General features: G+C 40.1%; 1 protein-coding gene and 1 long non-coding RNA gene across 5 annotated transcripts in view; one reads left to right on the forward strand and one right to left on the reverse strand.

Annotated features, from left to right (window-relative positions):
- LOC140465043 (uncharacterized) overlaps positions 1-7,028 on the forward strand; it is a 68,323-nt gene extending 61,295 nt beyond the window's left edge. Inside the window, exon 3 of the long non-coding RNA XR_011955054.1 lies at positions 3,131-7,028. This is a non-coding gene — a long non-coding RNA (uncharacterized lncRNA). The remainder of the gene's footprint in view (positions 1-3,130) is intronic.
- LOC140465041 (probable 2-ketogluconate reductase) overlaps positions 1-18,493 on the reverse strand; it is an 89,858-nt gene that overhangs the window by 22,308 nt on the left and 49,057 nt on the right. For 2 of the 4 annotated variants that reach the window (XM_072560863.1, XM_072560862.1), the window contains one exon: positions 2,653-3,031. In XM_072560863.1, the coding sequence (XP_072416964.1) occupies positions 2,653-3,028 (376 nt within the window). In that variant the 5' untranslated portion in view covers positions 3,029-3,031. Of the gene's footprint in view, positions 1-2,652; positions 3,032-7,680; positions 7,702-7,854; positions 7,927-18,493 lie in introns of those variants that run through there. The other 2 variants (XM_072560861.1, XM_072560864.1) reach the window with 2 other exon arrangements.

Consider the following 18,493-nt stretch of genomic DNA (forward strand, 5'->3'; position numbering starts at 1 on the left):
GGACTCTGAGCAAGAAAGCGGTCATCAAACCTTACAGTTTGGACTTCAAAGGGGTAATGAGAAAACAGGGAGATAGCTGAGTTCCCACCTTGCACCCTCCCAACCAGTCAAACAACCCTACTTCTTTCAGAAGTTGCAACCTGAAAAGGCATTACATTCTACCCAATCTGTTGAATAAAGAATCACAGAATTGTTATGGACAGAAGGAGGCTTTTTAGCGCTTTGGATCTGGACCAGCTTGCTGATTGAGAATTAGGACTTAGTGCCATTCTCTTGCTTTTTCCTGTCACCTCATTCATTGTTTCTGTTTAAACAATCATCTCAACCTTGCTTCAATGCCTCAATTGAACCTGACCGCACTTCCAGGCAATGCATTCTTGACCCTCTATTTACTGTATAAAAAAAGTTTTTTCTCACATCACATTTGATTCTTTAGTAAATTATATTAAATCTGTGCCTTCTCATTTTGATCCTTCTAGCAGTGGGGAGGCGATGGCCCAGTGGTATTATTGCTGGGCTATTAATTCCAAGAGCCAGATAATGTTCGGATCCTGCCATGGCAGATGGTGGAATCTGAATTCAATAATAATCTGGAATTAAGAGACGAATGATGACCATGAATAACATCATTAGACCATCTGGATCACTAATGCCATCCTTATCTGGTCTGGCCTACATGTGACTCCAGACTCACAGCAATGTGATTGACTCTTAACTGCCCTCTGGGCAATTAGTGATGGGCTACAAATGTTGCCTAGCCAGCGATGCCCTCATCCCATGAATGAATTTTAAAAAGTACGAAATTTCTCCCTCTCTACACTTGTGTTTTTGAAAACTTTTATCAAATCTTGTCTAAGCCACCTTCTCCTGTCCAAATTCTCCAGTCTGTCTTCATAACTGAAGTTTCCCATCCTTGTAAAACTCTTCTGCACGCTTTCCAATGTATTTACATCCTTCCTGAAGTGTGATGCTCAGAACTGTAGACAGTACTCCAACTGAAGTCTGATTTGTGTCTTCTAAAAATTCAGCATTAATTGCAATAAACTGGACAGTAGAGTGTAGAAAGTGTGATTATTCATTTTTAAACATAAATCTCCTCCGCCTCCACCGTATCTGCTCCCAGGAGGACCAGTTCCACCACAGAACACACCAGATGGCCTCCTTCTTTAGAGACTGCAATTTCCCTTCCCACGTGGTTAAAGATGCCCTCCAACACATCTCGTCCACATCCCGCACCTCCGCCCTCAGACCCCACCCCTCCAACCGTAACAAGGACAGAACGCCCCTGGTGCTCACCTTCCACACTACCAACCTTCGCATCAACCAAATCATCCACTGACATTTCCACCACCTCCAAAAAGACCCCACCACCAGGGATATATTTCCTTCCCACATCTTTCCGCCTTCCGCAAAGACCGTTCCCTCCGTGACTACCTGGTCAGGTCCACGCTCCCCTGCAACCCACCCTCCCATCCTGGCACCTTCCCCTGCCACCGCAGGAACTGTAAAACCTGCGCCCACACCTCTTCCTTCACGTCTATCCAAGGCCCTAAAGGAACCTTCCACATCCATCAAAGTTTTACTTGCACATCCACTAATATCATTTACTGTATCCATTGCTCCCGATGCGGTATCCTCTACATTGGGGAGACTGGGCACCTCCTAGCAGAGCGCTTTAGGGAACATCTCCGGGACACCCGCACCAATCAACCACACCGCCCTGTGGCCCAACATTTCAACTCCCCCTCCCATTCTGCCGAGACAATGGAGGTCCTGGGCCTCCTTCACCGCCGCTCCCTCACCACCAGACGCCTGGAGGAAGAACGCCTCATCTTCCGCCTCGGAACACTTCAACCCCAGGACATCAATGTGGACTTCAACAGTTTCCTCATTTCCCCCTCCCCCACCTCACCCTAGTTCCAAACTTCCAGCTCAGCACTGTCTCCATGACTTGTCCCACCTGCCTATCTCCTTTCCAACCTATCCACTCCACCCTCTCCTCCCTGACCTATCACCTTCATCCCCTCTCCCACTCACCTATTGTACTTTATGCTACTTTCTCCCCATCCCCACTCTCCTCTAGCTTATCTCTCCATGCTTCAGGCTCTCTGCCTTTATTCCTGATGAAGGGCTTTTCCCGATTTCGCTGCTCCTTGGATGCTGCCTGAACTGTTGTGCTCTTCCAGCACCACTAATCCAGAATCTGGTTTCCAGCATCTGCAGTCATTGTTTTTACCTCCTTAATTTACTAACCTAGCTGTCCTATAGTGGATAATTTGCATTTTTCTGCCTGGTCCCTGAATTTACATTGTAACTTTCAGCTAAATGTTAGATATAAACAAGTTTTTAATTTTTTTGAAAATCTAAAATTCCCTCAACTCACCAATTCCAGCACCCTGATCTAGTCGTACTCAAAAACAAATGAGAAACCGTTTTAGAACAGTCAGTAAGTGCAGTTAGTCTATATGACAGCAAGTTTCTGTGGTCCACAATTTTATGATTTGAACCTCTGTTTTCTCTGATTATTATATGTTAGTTTGAATGTTTATTACTGTATGCTCTACTCCTTCCTTGGTTTTAAAAGATCAAAATTATAGATTCCAAATAATTATCTATTTTGCAAAATAGTTTACATTTTCAGTCCTATCTTACCTTCCAATATATTCCTGGCAGATGCCAACATCAACGCCATGCCCATTTCAGCAGTAGCATTGTCCACCACATGAGGAGTGTTGGCCACCTTCACCCCAAAACTGTTGATCAGGGGTAAGTTGAGATGGTCTACACCAACTCCATGATTTATAATGGCCTTCAAATGAGGTAGAGATTTCAGAAGCTTTTCATCTATTCTGGGGTAACCTTCCCATTGAAAAATAAACTGGATTTTTTCAGCGTGTTTTTTTTCATTTTTCAGGAATTCTTCACAGTAGATGATGTTGAAATGCTTCTTGATGAGTTCTGCAAACCTTTCTGGGATACCTTCTGTTTCACTAAGTTTATAAACTAAAACATGAGCCTGATCATTCATTGTCTGTGGAGAGAGCAGAAATAAAAGATGTTATTTTGTAAATTAGTTGGATGTTATGTTACTAGATTTTCTTCTCACCATTCTTCACCTCTGTTGTTTCAGATAGGCAACACCAGACAAAGAGCTAAAATGGATTGAGCCACCAATATTGAAACCTCCTGGTCACACAGAGACACTTTTGGAGCCAAGTCAAGATTCAAAGTTGGAAATCTGCACCTCTAGTTAGCACAATCCCACCCTCAAGCTCTCTTGCTAGAGGCGGCACCATTATCACACAGGCCAACTCCTGCTAGGTCAACTTAAGGACCATTTACACCTATGTTCTTGACAACTTTGGGATCTAAGCACTGCTGGACCATGCATCCTGCAACTTAGCCTGTTGAATAGAGTGGCCAAGTGCAGCTTAAAAGCAGCCTGCTGTCAACAAGCTGGACCATTGTAAAGACCTCCCATCAATTGCCACCAAAATGCAAAAGACAGCGCCTCATTGGCCTCATGAGCTGCAGGACTTCCATTTTTGAAAATATTAGACAAATTCTGAGAGCACCTCCATCTTGAGACACACTCACACTTCTCTACCTATCTCAATAACACCCCATCTCTGTCAATGGAACTTCCCTTTTCCTCTGTTGCAAAGCTTTTCAAAGGATTTCCTGCCTTCAGAGCCCAACCATCTTCTTTGAATTTGAATTTGAAAGCAACGTATTCATTACCTGTCTCCTAGAAGATTCCAACTGTCAGGGTACTTCTGACCTGGACAGGGTTGGGGCCCAAAAATCAATTTGATTTATGAAACTTTCGAAAAGGTGGGTGATTCTGCCGAACATGTGTCATTTGATGACCAATTTGCTGAATTTGTGACGCATGGAGTGAGTCAGCTAAGTCAGCTTCTCTATTACATGAAAGTTTTTTCCTATAATATACTGCTTCGCAGGCAACTGGATTTAACTAACTCATCCTGCAAAGTAAAATTACTTTTGCTGCCATTTTTATTTCACTTGTTTGTTAGTTCAGTTGATCTTTACTTCTTTTTAGTGTATGTAATGTTGTTAACTTTATGCAGAGTAAGGGAAGAAAGAAGAAAGTTTTACATAAAACCATAAGGTGTAGCTTCAAAGAAAAATGAAAAACAATTTTTTTTTAAAAACTCCATGATTTTTCTCCAGGGCTGTTTGCATTGGTGTCAAGGAGATTCATTTTTATTTCCAGAACAGAGTAGAGGATTGATGTTCTGCTCAAATTTGGATTTTTAAGATGAAAATCTGGAAAAATTAAAGGAAATAGCACACCTGATCCATGGTGCAAGTCACTTCCTACCACAGCAACAGTTTGATTTCTGTTCTTTAGCTGTTCTCTGCTGAATGGATTTACAATTCATCTGGCAATAGTAATAATGAAAGAACAATCAAATCTCAGAGACCATGAAAATTAAATAAATAAAACCAATAACATGAAATTAAGAAGCCACATTTAGAGCTTCAGGGAGAGAATGTGTTCTGGGCTGAAGGAGAGAGTTCTGAATTGTTGCAACTAATTTCTGACTTGCTACAATCAGCTGCCAAGTTTATGGTTTTGAAAGGGGAGGTAAACTGAGGAAAATTAAAAGTATTTATTTTGTTTTCTTGATTTTGATCATGATCGTTTATTTAAGTGTCACTCAGAGGGATGTGATCTTTCAGTTTGGGAAGTGTGAAGCAAGGATGGTGCTTAAACTTGTGGTTTCAAAAAATAAAGCTGAACAGGCTCTCTATGGATATTTCATCTCTCTGGTATACTATTTATCCTTCAATGGGACTGTTTCTTAAATTGGGAATATTCTCCTTTTAGAGAAGACGGGTGAGAGGAGATTTGATAAATGCTTTAAAAAGTGCACTGGACAGAGTTTATAGGGAGAACTTCTAATTTGTAAAATAAAAAAAGTATGAGTGCATTGATTTAAAGTGAAATGCAAATGAAGCAAGCATGAGAAAAATCATTTTCACACAATGAGTAGTTATGGAATCATATAGCACAGAAACAGTTATCGGATCAACTTGTCAATGCTAATCTGACCTAGTTTCATTTGCCAGCATTTGGCCCATATCTCTCTAAACCCTTCCTAATGACATACTCATCAGGATGCCTTTTAATATTGCTTTTATACCTACTTTCACCACTTTCTTTGGAATGCACTGCCTGGAAATGTGGTGGAGCCTTCAAGAGAGCATTGAAGAGATTAGATTCCCTACAGTGTGGAAACAGGCCCTTTGGCCCAACAAGTCCACACCAACCCTCCGAACAGCAACACACTCAGACCCATTCCCCTACATTTACCACTGATTAATGCACCTAACACTACGGTCAATTTAGCATGGCCAATTCACCTAACCTGCACATCTTTGGACTGTGGGAAGAAACCGGACCACCTGGAGGAAACCAACACAGACATGGGGAGAATGTGCAAACTCCACACAGACAGTTGCCAGAGGTGGGAATTGAACTCAGGTCCCTGGCACTGAGGCAGCAGTGCTACCACTGAGCCACAATTATTTGAATAGAAATGATGTGCAGGGATAGTGGGAAAGGACAGGAGATTGGCATTAGGTAACAGAATGAGCTGAGTGGCCACCTTCTGTACCATGAGAATTCTGTGACATTTACTTCTTTAAAAAGTTCAAAATGTTTACAATTCAGTTCACAACATGCACTTAGTCCGATATATGCATGTGATGATGAGGACCAGATCAAGACAAATGAAGGGCTGACTGAATGTGCAAAATGATAAAGATACAGGACAAGGTTACTTGCCTTGTAAGACAACAACTTCAAGTTTGCACCAAAATATTAGAAGGATGTCAGAAGGAGACAGTGAGTGGAGCTAGCGAGAGCAGGAATTGGCTAAATGTATAAGATGAGGGATGGGAAGCAAAGAGTGTGTGTGGTTTTCTGTTAACATCACTGTCAGATGAGTAAATTGGGGATTTTACATATATTGATTAAAGTCATTTAACTTTTGTGACAACTCAGAGGTAAACTCCTACTCAATAAATCTGTTACAGATGAGCTTAATTATTACTCAACCCACACCTCATTCCACCACTAAATGCCAATTATACTGTCTCTCTCTTTATAAAACCAGGGATTCCTCATGAGGTTTTAACACACCTATCAACTTGCCCTTCAAAAACCAGAGAGACTTTCAGAGCTTTTTAAATAGAAGGCGCTTAAGATCATGAAGACTTTTGATTATGGGACTAAAGAGAAACTTTCTGTTAGTAAAAGGGAAGATATATAGAGCGATAAGGATATTGGCAAAAGATTGCACAAGAATTCAATTTTTATGCAGCAATTTACAAATAGAGCATCATGGAGGGTCTAGCCTGGGATTTGAATTGGTGCTTGTGGTGGGGAAGTCCTCGATCCCAGAGCCATGAAATGGACTTCGTGGACTTTGACTTCTTATAATTGTTTTTGTTATGTCTTTGTGGAAGGACTGTTAATTGGAACTTATTTCTTTATTTTTCTAATTTATTACATGTAGAAGATGCTTTATCCGAAATGCTGAGGACCAGCTGCTTTTTTTAATTCAAAATTTTTCGGTTTTCAGAATGTGACAGTTTAATGGTTAAATTTTTAAAAATCTTACCACAGAAGCAGACTTCTAACTAAGCGTGCTTAGTCGCATCTGAGTGACACGCATCGAGTGGGTTTCCACTTGGGGGCGTTCACTTAGAAACCCCAGGCCGGTCAGTGCTTGGCCATGCCCCCCATGTTGCGTCTGAGTGACACACATCGAGTAGGTGTCGACTTGGGTTAACTGTTTGCTCGCCAAACAACTTTGCTAATGAGAAAAGAAACTTCACAAAAAAAACCCAGATTTCGGTGCTTTTTGGTTTTGGATATTCGGATGAAGGATCTTCTACCTCTACTATGAGTTTGCATTTTTTAAGTTCTCTAATACTGGACTTTTATTTCATTTTACTAATTTTTTTCTAAGAATTTGTACTCAAAAAACCTGTACCTAGGCACCTTAATACCTGGTGCCATAAGTGGTGACTTGAAAACTTCTCACTGTACGCATGTGAAGACATGTGACAATAAAGCTAATTCAATTCAAGGTCTCTCCATATCAACTGATGACAGGCTAAGCAACACTAACAATTCCATCGTCTCTTAAACTAGCTATTTTGCAGTGAACAATAAGTAAGATTTTTGCTCTGAAACGTTCCGCAAGTAGGCCACCTGTCTCCCCAGTATAGAGGAGGCTTCGCGGAACGTTTCAGAGATCACCTCTGGGACACCCGGACCAACCAACCCAACCACCCCATGGCTCAACATTTCAACTCCCCCTCCCACTCCACCAAGGACATGCAGGTCCTTGGACTCCTCCACCGCCAGACCATAGCAACACGACAGCTGGAGGAACAGCGCCTCATCTTCCGCCTAGGAACCCTCCAACCACAAGGGATGAACTCGGATTTCTCCAGTTTCCTAATTTTCCCTCCCCCCACCTTGTCTCAGTCACAACCCTCGAACTCAACACCATCTTCCTAACCTGCAATCTTCTTTCTGACCTCTCCGCCCCCACCCCCACTCCAGCCTATCACCCTAATCTTAACCTCCTTCCACCTATCGCATTTCCAACGCCCCTCCCCCAAGTCCCTCCTCCCTACCTTTTAGCTTAGCCTGCTTGGCACACTTTCCTCATTCCTGAAGAAGGGCTCATGCCCGAAACGTCGCTTCTCCTGCTCCTTGGATGCTGCCTGACCTGCTGCGCTTTTCCAGCAACACAATTTTAGGCCTTCTATATCCCTACCACAAAAGAGGGATGGTGGTAACAAATTTACCTGATGGATCATATAACATGAGCTGTGGTGAGGATTCATCCTACACATGGTAGCAAATGATGCATTCAAAACAGTGGCTTCAAAGCTTCAGGAAGCTGCATGTACAGACAGTCGGGAGTTGAACATTTTGTACAATGAGAACCTCTTAGCAAGATTCTGCTTTGCAGAATCTACAACCAAATAACTTCAGCTTGGTAAGAGAGTGCACTGAAGCAGCAGAATGTTTGGAACTCCCTACAGCTAGTTACTCCAGGGCCAGTTACAGATTGCATCAGTGCTATTTATGTTCAGCTAGACAGTGAGCACATAGAGCCTCAGAACGTTTTTTTGTTTCCCTACTGGGCAAAGGAAAACCTGAAACAAAATAGCACAACTTAGAGGCTGCGAAAATACTTGAAGCTCAGATTGAATGAAGGCACCATTGGACATGCCTCCAATCAAGAAAATAAAGGATCATCAAAAATATTTTTTTTAAAAAGTTGAGAAAGCCTAAGTCAGAAACAAAGTGATCTAGGGGCAAATTAGAAGCCTAAGCAGACAAAGCCAACCAGAATTTATTTTTATAAAGGGCACTATTGAGGCCACAGAGGCAGGAGATCCATTATTTTATATGTTATAAAGGTGGGTAGCTTGATTTAAACCACACAACAGATCTCATCTTAGGGGTGGGGGAAGATACTTAAAGCAAAAGAAAGCATTACTAGAAATCATCTCAGAAAATCTATTTAAAAGGAAGAGGATTCAGCTAAAGACCTCCAAAAAGTGCAATTCATTTGTAAAGTCTTTCAGAATGGGAATCAATTGGAGAGAAATTTATTAAAGGGATGCATCTAAATATACCCCAGGAAAGGGCAAATCATCCATTTTACTTGAATGAAGTGGGATTCCTTTGTTTTAACTGCAGAAGACCATAATCCTCCAGGAAATAATTAATTTCTGAACTGGGTCAAATAAACACAGAACTGGCTATGTTAAGAATTGTTTTCTCAAATATACTGAATTGCTTCTAAATTAGATACTAACTCAGAAGATAAAAAGTAAACTTTTTTTTATTGATTGTGAGTATAGCTGTTGACATTTTATCAAGGTATTTTTGTTTTGAAAAAAAAATTTTTTTTGTCACATTCTGCAAGCTTTTGCAGTTTAACCTCAGAACAAATAATCTTTGTTAAATTTTGCTTCTTTAAAAAAATTAAACTCGGGAATCCCGAGCTCATTTTCTGTTAACAATTTCTACAGATCAGAGGAAAAATGCTACGATGGAGATTCAATTTCATGAGACACAAGACAATTTATTCCAGTCAAAAGAAGATATGATTCTAGGGCAAACACTTCAGATGGTGAACGAAGCAGAATCTGAGGAGTACAGATTAATCCTAAGAGTACCGGATCAGTTCTTGAAATATAAAACCCTTTAAAAACACAAAGCCAGTAACAGTGAGGATGACAGACAGCAGAAAATGTCATTTTCAACACTGGAGCAAGGAGACCTCACTGGCACAAGCAGTCATGTTAGATTATTTTTCTTGAGATTCTTACACACTTAATGTAACTGCAATATGCCAACTTCTGCGAGCATCCAAAATTTATGTACAAGTTTTCGAGGAACACAACACTCTTTGCAAGGCTTGTGAATCTGTGTCAAGAGATCTCCCTGAATAAAGGGAACAGTCCTCCCTTTAACACAGAATTCTACATCACCATCAGTAATGCCCATTGTCACATGCTACTCAAGTCACAATGTAGTGATTTGATTATTTCCAGAAACAATAGGATTAGATCAGTCCTTAATGGCAAGACCTGGTGTAAATAGTTTTTTAAACTGGGTGTAGTCAGAATTTTAATTGCCAATATTCTTATTGATTCTGAATAGGAATACATTCTACCTGCAAGACAGAGAAACATACCACCCTATCCCCAGGACATCCAATTTATTGCAGATCAGCAGAACAAAGTAACCCTTTAGCATCTCATTCCCTCCTTTTATCATTCCATGATAACCACCTAAATGGGGGATGAGAAAGGCACTACCAGCTTATTCATAATCTGACAACCAGTATTTAAACTAGTTATTGACACAACATACAATGATTATAACAACAAAAATTATTATCCCATGCAGTAAAAAGAATCTCCAGGTCCTCTCACGTGGAAAAGAAGTTCACCAGTAAAGTCCTTAAATCTACAGTCCTTTGTGACCACTCCATCCCTTCCAAGTTGTGTGGAAACGAGTCAGTTATCCAAAATCTCCTTCAGAAACTCCAATCTGAAATCAAAATCTAGTCTGTCCTTGCACAACACTCCATGGAGAAATCTGAATTCTTGAATAAGGACAGTTAAATGCTTAACAAAACTGACAAGACTTCCATTCTTGTGGAGATGCTACAGTTGGTGGATACCAGCGCATCTGAGCGTGCAATGCAGCAGCAGCAGGGTAGATGAATGCAGCATTCTTACTGCTTCTGCCCCCCTCTGCTGTCAAATGTAACAAAGCCAACTGGCTGTTTTGATGTTAGCTTGATCAGTGAACCTTCATATCCCTTAAATGATTGAAAGAGAAGGTAAACCTCACATGGTTTAATGTCCATAGGAAGGCCACTGACAAAAAGCATACGGACCTCCTCTCCACTGTTGTTAGCTTCTTCACTTTTCATGCTCATGACTGGGGAGCTGATGGAATCCACTGGATCAGGTTGTGGAAGGGTGGGTGGTGGTCCGAAGGTGTGCTTTAGCTGTGAATGTAGAAATTCTAAAGACTTTGCTTCACTGTTTATGTCATTATCAAGTCTTTTACAATCCATAATTTTCTAAATTGTACTGCCTAAACAATTCAGTCATTTATAAACAACAATCAGTAGTCCTAAAGTCAAACCCTCAGGGGACCCCACTCAGGTTATTCAAAAATCATTTTCCTTTGACAAATTAATACTTGGCTCAGGTGAAGGCTTTTGCCCGAAACGTCAATTTCGAAGCTACTAGGATGCTGCCTGAACTGCTGTGCTCTTCCAGCACCACTAATCCAGAATCTGGTTTCCAGCATCTGCAGTCATTGTTTTTACCTCATGTGAAAGCTGTCAGGAAAAGTATTTCAAAAATCTAGAACAGCAAGAAAACAACAAAATGTTTCCCTGTCTTTAGCCATTGAAGAGGCAGTTTCAGTTCAGATTTAAATCTCAAATATTCATGGGAAATAAATGCAAAATATATTAAAATATGTTCTTCAAATGAAAACTCGACAATTTCTCTGTTAAAGAAAGCAATAACCCACTGCCACATATACACATATTAAATCTAACTTAAGGTATAGTTCAAAGGCCTGACATTAATGACAAAAATAGTTTTTTTTTAAAGTTTCATGATCAGTGTTTTTAATTAGAATGCGTGGTTGCTGACAAACTGACATTGTAAATTTATCTTGCCAATAATCCAGTTGGAATGACAGTGGTTACAGCCCAGTAACTCGACTAATTTGGTAGAGATCAACATTCTTTGAAATTGCAATATGAAAGGGGCCAATGAAGTCTTAACAATAATTTACAGAACTTAAATAGCTTAGCCTCAGGTTCTAATATTCTCTAAAATCTTAACAAAACATCACATTTAAAACACACTCTTCTTTTTGTGAACACTCTGCATTAAAAAAATCAGCAAAGATATTTTAATACAATGCTCACATTTGGCTAAAGCATGACCACTGACACAATTATCTTTTGAAACAGGCATTGTAGAATTTCAAATAAATCAGGGACTCAAGGTCCTCAATCAATTTATTTTAAGGTTACGTGTTTGATAGGACCTAATTTGTACAATATTAATTTTAAAATAAAATCTGCCCTATTACACAGCCCACAAAACACAGTGAATTGAGATCCTAGTTAAAATAAGGCAAAACAGTCAGTTAAAAGGATTTTGGATTTCACCCTCACACTCCCTGCGAGATAAAACCAGTTCCTTATAATGGCAAATATTCTGCCAATTCACGCCTTATTCCTTGAATAAAGACAATGCTGTTGTATCAGGTCATTATTCTTCTTGGGTTTTAAAATAATGCTGGAAGTCTTTAGCATGGCTTTCCTTTACATTTTTCAACAGTTTCAACCCTTGCAAGTTTGTATGGTCTGATAAGCATCTTCAAATTTTGATCATATATAGTGAACACAGACAACTAAAACTTAAACCAGCAAAAAGGTATCACTTAATATTTCAGTAACAAATCTGGGTCTTGATTGACCCATTATGTCATTATCATCAACCTTTTCCATGTGAACTTCCTATCTACTGTCAGATATCAATAGTTTATTGTTTACGCTACAATAAGCTCATCAAGAGTTCTGACTAGACTTATGCAAATAAAAGACTGCTGCATTTAAAACCAGTAATAGGATTGTTTGTCCAATTTTTAAACTCTCAACTTCCTAACTTATCTATATCCTAGTCCAGTGTCTTCAGTCTCCACACCCACTTCAAGGTCCTGACCTCCGCGTGGGGGATTTCCCCTCTTAACAATTGGTCTAAGGCAGGGTGATTGAGACAGACACAGTAGGCATCCTTTATCTTATGTACTAAGCTCCAGAGCCTCAAACCTCACTATTAGAGGACTCTGACTCAGCATTTGAGGGGGACTCTAACTTCACTTTCCAGAGAATTTATGATTCTGAAAGCGAACTCATTAGTGTGCAATTACATAATTACCTCAGAGATTCCGTCACCCAGAATCCTAGGGGATGAGGGGTCAACTGAATGGTAGTTTAAGGAGATAGATCAAGGTAAATCTTACTTTGTGGGCCCATCTGTCTCACGCAACCGGCAGTCAGATGATTACTTATTCAGTCAACCAAGAAGCTCAGTTTATGTTGGAATCCCACCGCTACCACCAAATGTTAGATTCTTTTTCTTGAGATTCTTACACACTTGATGCAACTGCAATATGCCAACTTCTGTGAACAGTTAAAATTTATTAAACAAGTACAAGCTTTGGAGGAACACTTAACACTCTTCGCAATGCTTGCTAAGCAGTGTCAAGAGATCTCCCTGAACAAAGGAACTGTCCTCCCTTTAATATAGAATTCTACATCACCATCATGAATGGCCAGAAGACAACCTCCAGCCACTCCCCCTTAGTCATATGCCACTCAAGACACAATGTAGTAATTTGATTGTTTCCAGGAACAATGTGATTAGATCAGTCCTTAATGGCAAGACCTGGTGTAAATAATTTTTTTTAAACTGCAGGGTGTAGTCAGAATTTTAATTGCAATATTCTTATTGATTCTGAATAGGAGATGATAATGTAAATTTACTCTGAATATTAGGAGATCACAATGTACATTTTTTTTACATTCTACCTGCAAGACAGAGAAACATACATCCTACTACCGGGACATCCAATTTCTTGCAGGTCAGCAGAACAAGTTAACTCTATGACATCTCAGTCTAAGTTAAATAATATTTTATCTGTAAACCAATAGCTTACTTTTTCAAAAAAAAAAGTGCCCAATTTTATATTCTATGAGCTTTAACAAGACCACCTGACAGGATGAGGCCACATGACATGGTAGGTCAGTGGTTAGCAGTGCTGCCCAGAGCACCAGGGGCCCAGTTTTAATTCCAGCCTTAAGTGACTGACTGTATACAGTTTGTACATCCTCCCATTGTCTGTGTGGATTTTCTCCTGAGTGCTCTGGTTTCCACCCACAGTCCAAAGATTAGCAGGTTAAGTGGATTGGCCATGCTACGTTGTCCATAGTGCTCAGGGATCTGGAGGTTAGGTGGAACAGCCATGGAAAAGGCTGGATGAGATGCTCTTTAGAGGGGTGGTGTGGACTCGATAGGCCAAATTGTCTGCTTTGACACTGTAGAGATGCTGATTCTATGTGATTTTATAACTTTAAAAGAAGTAACATTGCAGCATGAAGACAAGTAGCTACTCAAAGAAGTTAGTGAGTTAGAAAATTCTACAAGTCAAAGATATTGGGGAGTGTTGCTGAACAAAGAGACCTTGGAGTGCAGATTTATAGTTCCTTGAAAGTGGAGTCGCAGGTAGATAGGATCGTGAAAGCCACATTTGGTTGCTTTCCTTTATTGGTCAGAGCATTGAGTATAGTAGTTGAGGGATCATGTTGCGGCTGTACAGGACATTGGTTAGGCCACTTTTGGAATATTGCATGCAATTCTGATATCCTTCCTATCTAAAGAATTTGTAAAACTTGAAAGGGTTCAGAAGAAATTTAAAAGAATGTTGCCAGGATTTGAGCTATATGGAGAGACTGAATAGGCTAGGGCTGTTTTCCCTGGAGCGTTGGAGACTGAGGGGTGACCTTAAAGAGATTTATAAAATTGTGAGAGGCATGGATAGGGTAAATAGACAAGGTGTTTTCCCTGGGGTCGGGGAGTCCAAAACTAGAGGACATAGGTTTAGGGGGAGAGGAGAAAAAATTAAAAGGGACCTTATGGGCAACGTTTTCACATAAGAGAGTGATGTGTGTAAGTGATGTGTGTATGAAATGAACTGCCAGAAGAAGTGGTGGAGGCTGGTACAATTACAGCATTTAAAAGGCATCTGGAAAGGTAAATGAATAGGAAGGGTTTAGAGGGATATGGGTCAAGTGCTGGCAAATGGGACTAGATTAGGTTAAGATATCCGGTCAGCATGGATGAGTTAGATGGAAGGATCGGTTTCCGTGCTGTACATCTGTATGACTCTATATTCCTTGTGGAAACGTAATCCAGCCATTCCTTTTTGGAAAGAGAATACTTAACTCATTAATTTTATCAGGGTGAATATCACTACTGAGTGTACAACAGTTGTAGAAACATAGTTTACAGCCAGTACAGTAGGATATATAGCCCAGGAGATACAACACTTAGAATTAAGCATTTTTGACAGCAACTCTACACCACAAAGAGTGACAGACAGCCAAGAACTTGGATGTATTTCACAATCAAGAATTCTCACTACTGAGCATATTTTGACCTGTATCTTCAATTGGTAGGAACTAAATTATATTTTAAGAAGACACTATTCATGGAACACCATCTTTGACAAACTGTCCATTGGTCTGTTTTTCCTTGACTGGCTGTTCTCGGAAAGTCTCGCTACTGAACATCCAGTCAAGCAACAACTGCTGGAAAGTTTTCTTGTAGGATTTCTTAGAATTGTGGGAAAACCAAAAAAGACAATCCATTGTGATTCAGTGGTGGGTATAAGAAATCTGTTTTATAACCAACACCGATAAAGGGTTGGCAGAATGTTTTCCATTCTTATTAACACTGAAGAGAATGTCAGACAATAATCAAAGTTTATGACATAATGAGAATGCACTGAGCTGTACACCTCTCTTAGAGTTAAATGTATTACATTAGTTGAGGATTTCTTCTGCAATACAGGTAATGGTGACAGATTACAGCCTGATGAGATGCTGAGAAAACTCAAGTTAAAGGAAATTATTTCCTTATCTTGCCAAACAAGAAAAGATTATTCTTTTTGGGATAATCTTCGTTCAGCAGAGAACCTTAAGTTGTATGACTGAATACATAGCTTTCATGAATGCACTGAATGAATGAATGTGAAATATATGGTGTGTGTGTGTGTGTGTGTGTGAGAGTGAGTGTGTGCGTGTATGTGTGTATTCTATGAACACGTTTAAAGTAAAGGGTCTACACATTTCAACACAGATTTGCTGGTACATTGAGAATAAACAAATTGAGGATATGGTGCTCACAACTCCAATGACGTCACCACTGAATGGGACAAACAATGTCCAATAATACAGGACAGCTATTGAAGAAGAAATTTCCTAGCTCAGAGATCCAGGATACTATTAAGGGAAAAAAAACCCTGTTCTTAAGAACTAAGATACCATTCTTAGTTAAAAAAAAGAGCTTCAACAGGATATCTGACCTCTGAAGGAAATTCACTTGATTAATGATCTCCAATAGAGCAATGCCTGTTTTCAGCAGGAACTACTGTTAGTAAAGAAATTCCAAAGAGAGAAAAGGCTTTAAAAGTTTTAAACGGCTTGGACCTTGTTCTGTCATAAACAGAATTAGAGTCAATAATCCTCAACATTGAGACATAGCAATCTTCCAAACTGGAAGAGAACATATTCTGAGAGAACAGTGCCACCTCCAGACTGCCTTCAAAAATTTGGCAGAGGAGTTAATACATTCTGTGTAGGTAATATGTTGATGATACTAGGTGGGGATTAAGGAGATATTGTAAAGAGTCTGAAAAGATTAATACTGAGTGCATTGGGTAGTACGTAATGTGATGTCACACATTCAGCGGGAAACAACTTTAGATTTCTTCCTGAGGAAATAGACCTATCATCATCAAGATCTCCATCTTCAATAATTATGTCTATATCATGCAAATGTAACTCAGATGATCTCATGCAATAATCTACAACTTGTTAAAACAAGAGCTTTTCTTCATAAGCTTGCTAGGTGCTTTTGCCTCAAACATAAGATCAAGTAGTCCCTGTAGATCGCTACCACAAAAAAGGTGATATCAAATCTACTAGATCACCCTGGTCACATGAGCTGTGCTAAGGATTATCTTTCATCACTCTCTAGACAAATATTTTCAACCTATTTACTACCTTCAACATTCAGTCACTCCCTTCACCACCAATGCGCAGAGGCACCAATGTATACCATTGAGAATGTGCACTGCAGCAACTTACCCAGGGACTCCTGATAGCACCTTCCAAACCCACAGCCTTGACCAAATAGAAGGAAAAGGGAAGCAGACAAATAACCACCATCATCTCCTGCAAGCCCCCCCATCCTGCAAGTTACAACTAGCCATTCTTTAAATCCTGGAGCTCCCTTCCTAACAGCATTGAGAGTGTACCTATACTACATGGTCTGTAGCAGTTCAAAGTAGTAGCTCACTATTAGGTTTTGAAACACAAGATCCTGAAGGGTCTTCACAAAGTAGGTGTGGAGAGGATGTTATCGCTTGTGGGAGAATCTAAAGTTGGGGTTGTTATTTTAAAATCTAGTTTCGCGATTTGAAACAGATGTGGTGCATTTTGTTTTCTCAAATCACGAATCTTTGGAACCCTTTCTGAAAAGGTGAATGCTTGACTATGTTTAAGACAGAAGTAGATAGATTTTTGCTAAGCAAAAGAGTGAAAGGTTATTGGGCGTTAGCAGAAATATGGATTTGAGGTTTACATTTCAGACCTTATTGAATGGCCTGTTTGTAATTGTAAGTTTGTGTATATGCTCTCAAGAACACTTGGGGATGGACAATAAATTCTGTCTCACCCAGTAATGTTGTATCCCTTGACAGAATAAAAGCAAGCTCTCTAATACAATTAAAGGGAGATGAAGTCATTCATGGTAAGTTTTTAATATTTAAAATAGTTACTTGCTTTGAATTGTTAAATATCTAAGAAGGAGAGAGTGCTCTTAATGCAGCTTAGTGTTTTAAATTCAGTTATCCAAAAACCTGGCAATGCCTAAAACCAGACAATCTCCTGCAAGATGTCAACAGAGTAAGATGTTCCAGCCGGAGCACCTCTCCTCCGCCTCTTCTTTTTTCCTTTCTTTTCCCTCCTTCCTGCTTTTTTTGTTCAACTAATGACTTCAACTTACCTAGAGGGGAATGGAGGAGCTAGTGAGGCCCAGAGGCAAATTCTGGAGCGGAGGCCAGGTGAGGGGAAGCAGTCCCAGATGGAGGCCAGGCGAGGGGAAGAGAGTCCTGGAGCATTGGCTGGTGCAGGGAATCAAGTCCCAGAGAAAACTTAACTTGGAGGAGATAAGAGCCAGTGTGGAGCAGACTGGTTGTTGAACTGGGGTCTGGCACGGACAATCAGATCACGTGTGGAAGCCCCTGTCCTCAGCTACTGCAATGTAATGTTTATTTGTAATTCGTTTATATGACTGTAGTGACTATCCTTTTAACTATACCGTATTTCTTGAAAGTAATACAATTATTTTTCTTTTTGCGATTTTTGAGAAGATTTGTAACTCACGTTGAGGTTCAGGATGTCTACCAAGCTACTATGACCCCTTAAGCATCATGGTAGCCCAAAAACCTATCAACACACTGAAACAGCCACTGATGAACCTAAAAGGGACCCTATACCAACAACCAGCAAAATGAATATCATTTACAAAATACCCTGCAAGGACCGTAACAAACACTACATCTGACAAACAGGCAGAAAACTGGCCACCAGGATACATGAGCACCAACTAGCCACCCACTATCACTAGTATCCTTACATACTGACAAAGAAGGACACCACTTCGACTGGGACAACACATCTATCCTAGGATAGGCTAAACGGGAACACACATGGGAATTCCTAGAGGCCTGGCATTCAAACCGGAACTCCATCAATAAACACATTGATTTAGACCCCATTTACCAACACTGAAGAAAAGAACTGGAAATGATATCACTCACCTTAAGAGACCAAGACACAAATAGGAAGTAAGACAGAATACCAGCACTTCACTAGAGGCTCACTGATGATGTTACCTAGCATGGCGACAAAATGTCTGAAACAGACCTGCCAGCTCAGTGAGCAAATTTACAACCTGAACTTTTGTGTTTAATTCTTCTTTCGCACAATGCCGAGGTACTTGCTTCTCATGGCGCCATCTTAAGTGCAACATTGTAAAA

The sequence above is a fragment of the Chiloscyllium punctatum genome, chromosome 41 (assembly GCF_047496795.1).
Source record: "Chiloscyllium punctatum isolate Juve2018m chromosome 41, sChiPun1.3, whole genome shotgun sequence".
Lineage (NCBI taxonomy): Eukaryota > Metazoa > Chordata > Chondrichthyes > Orectolobiformes > Hemiscylliidae > Chiloscyllium > Chiloscyllium punctatum.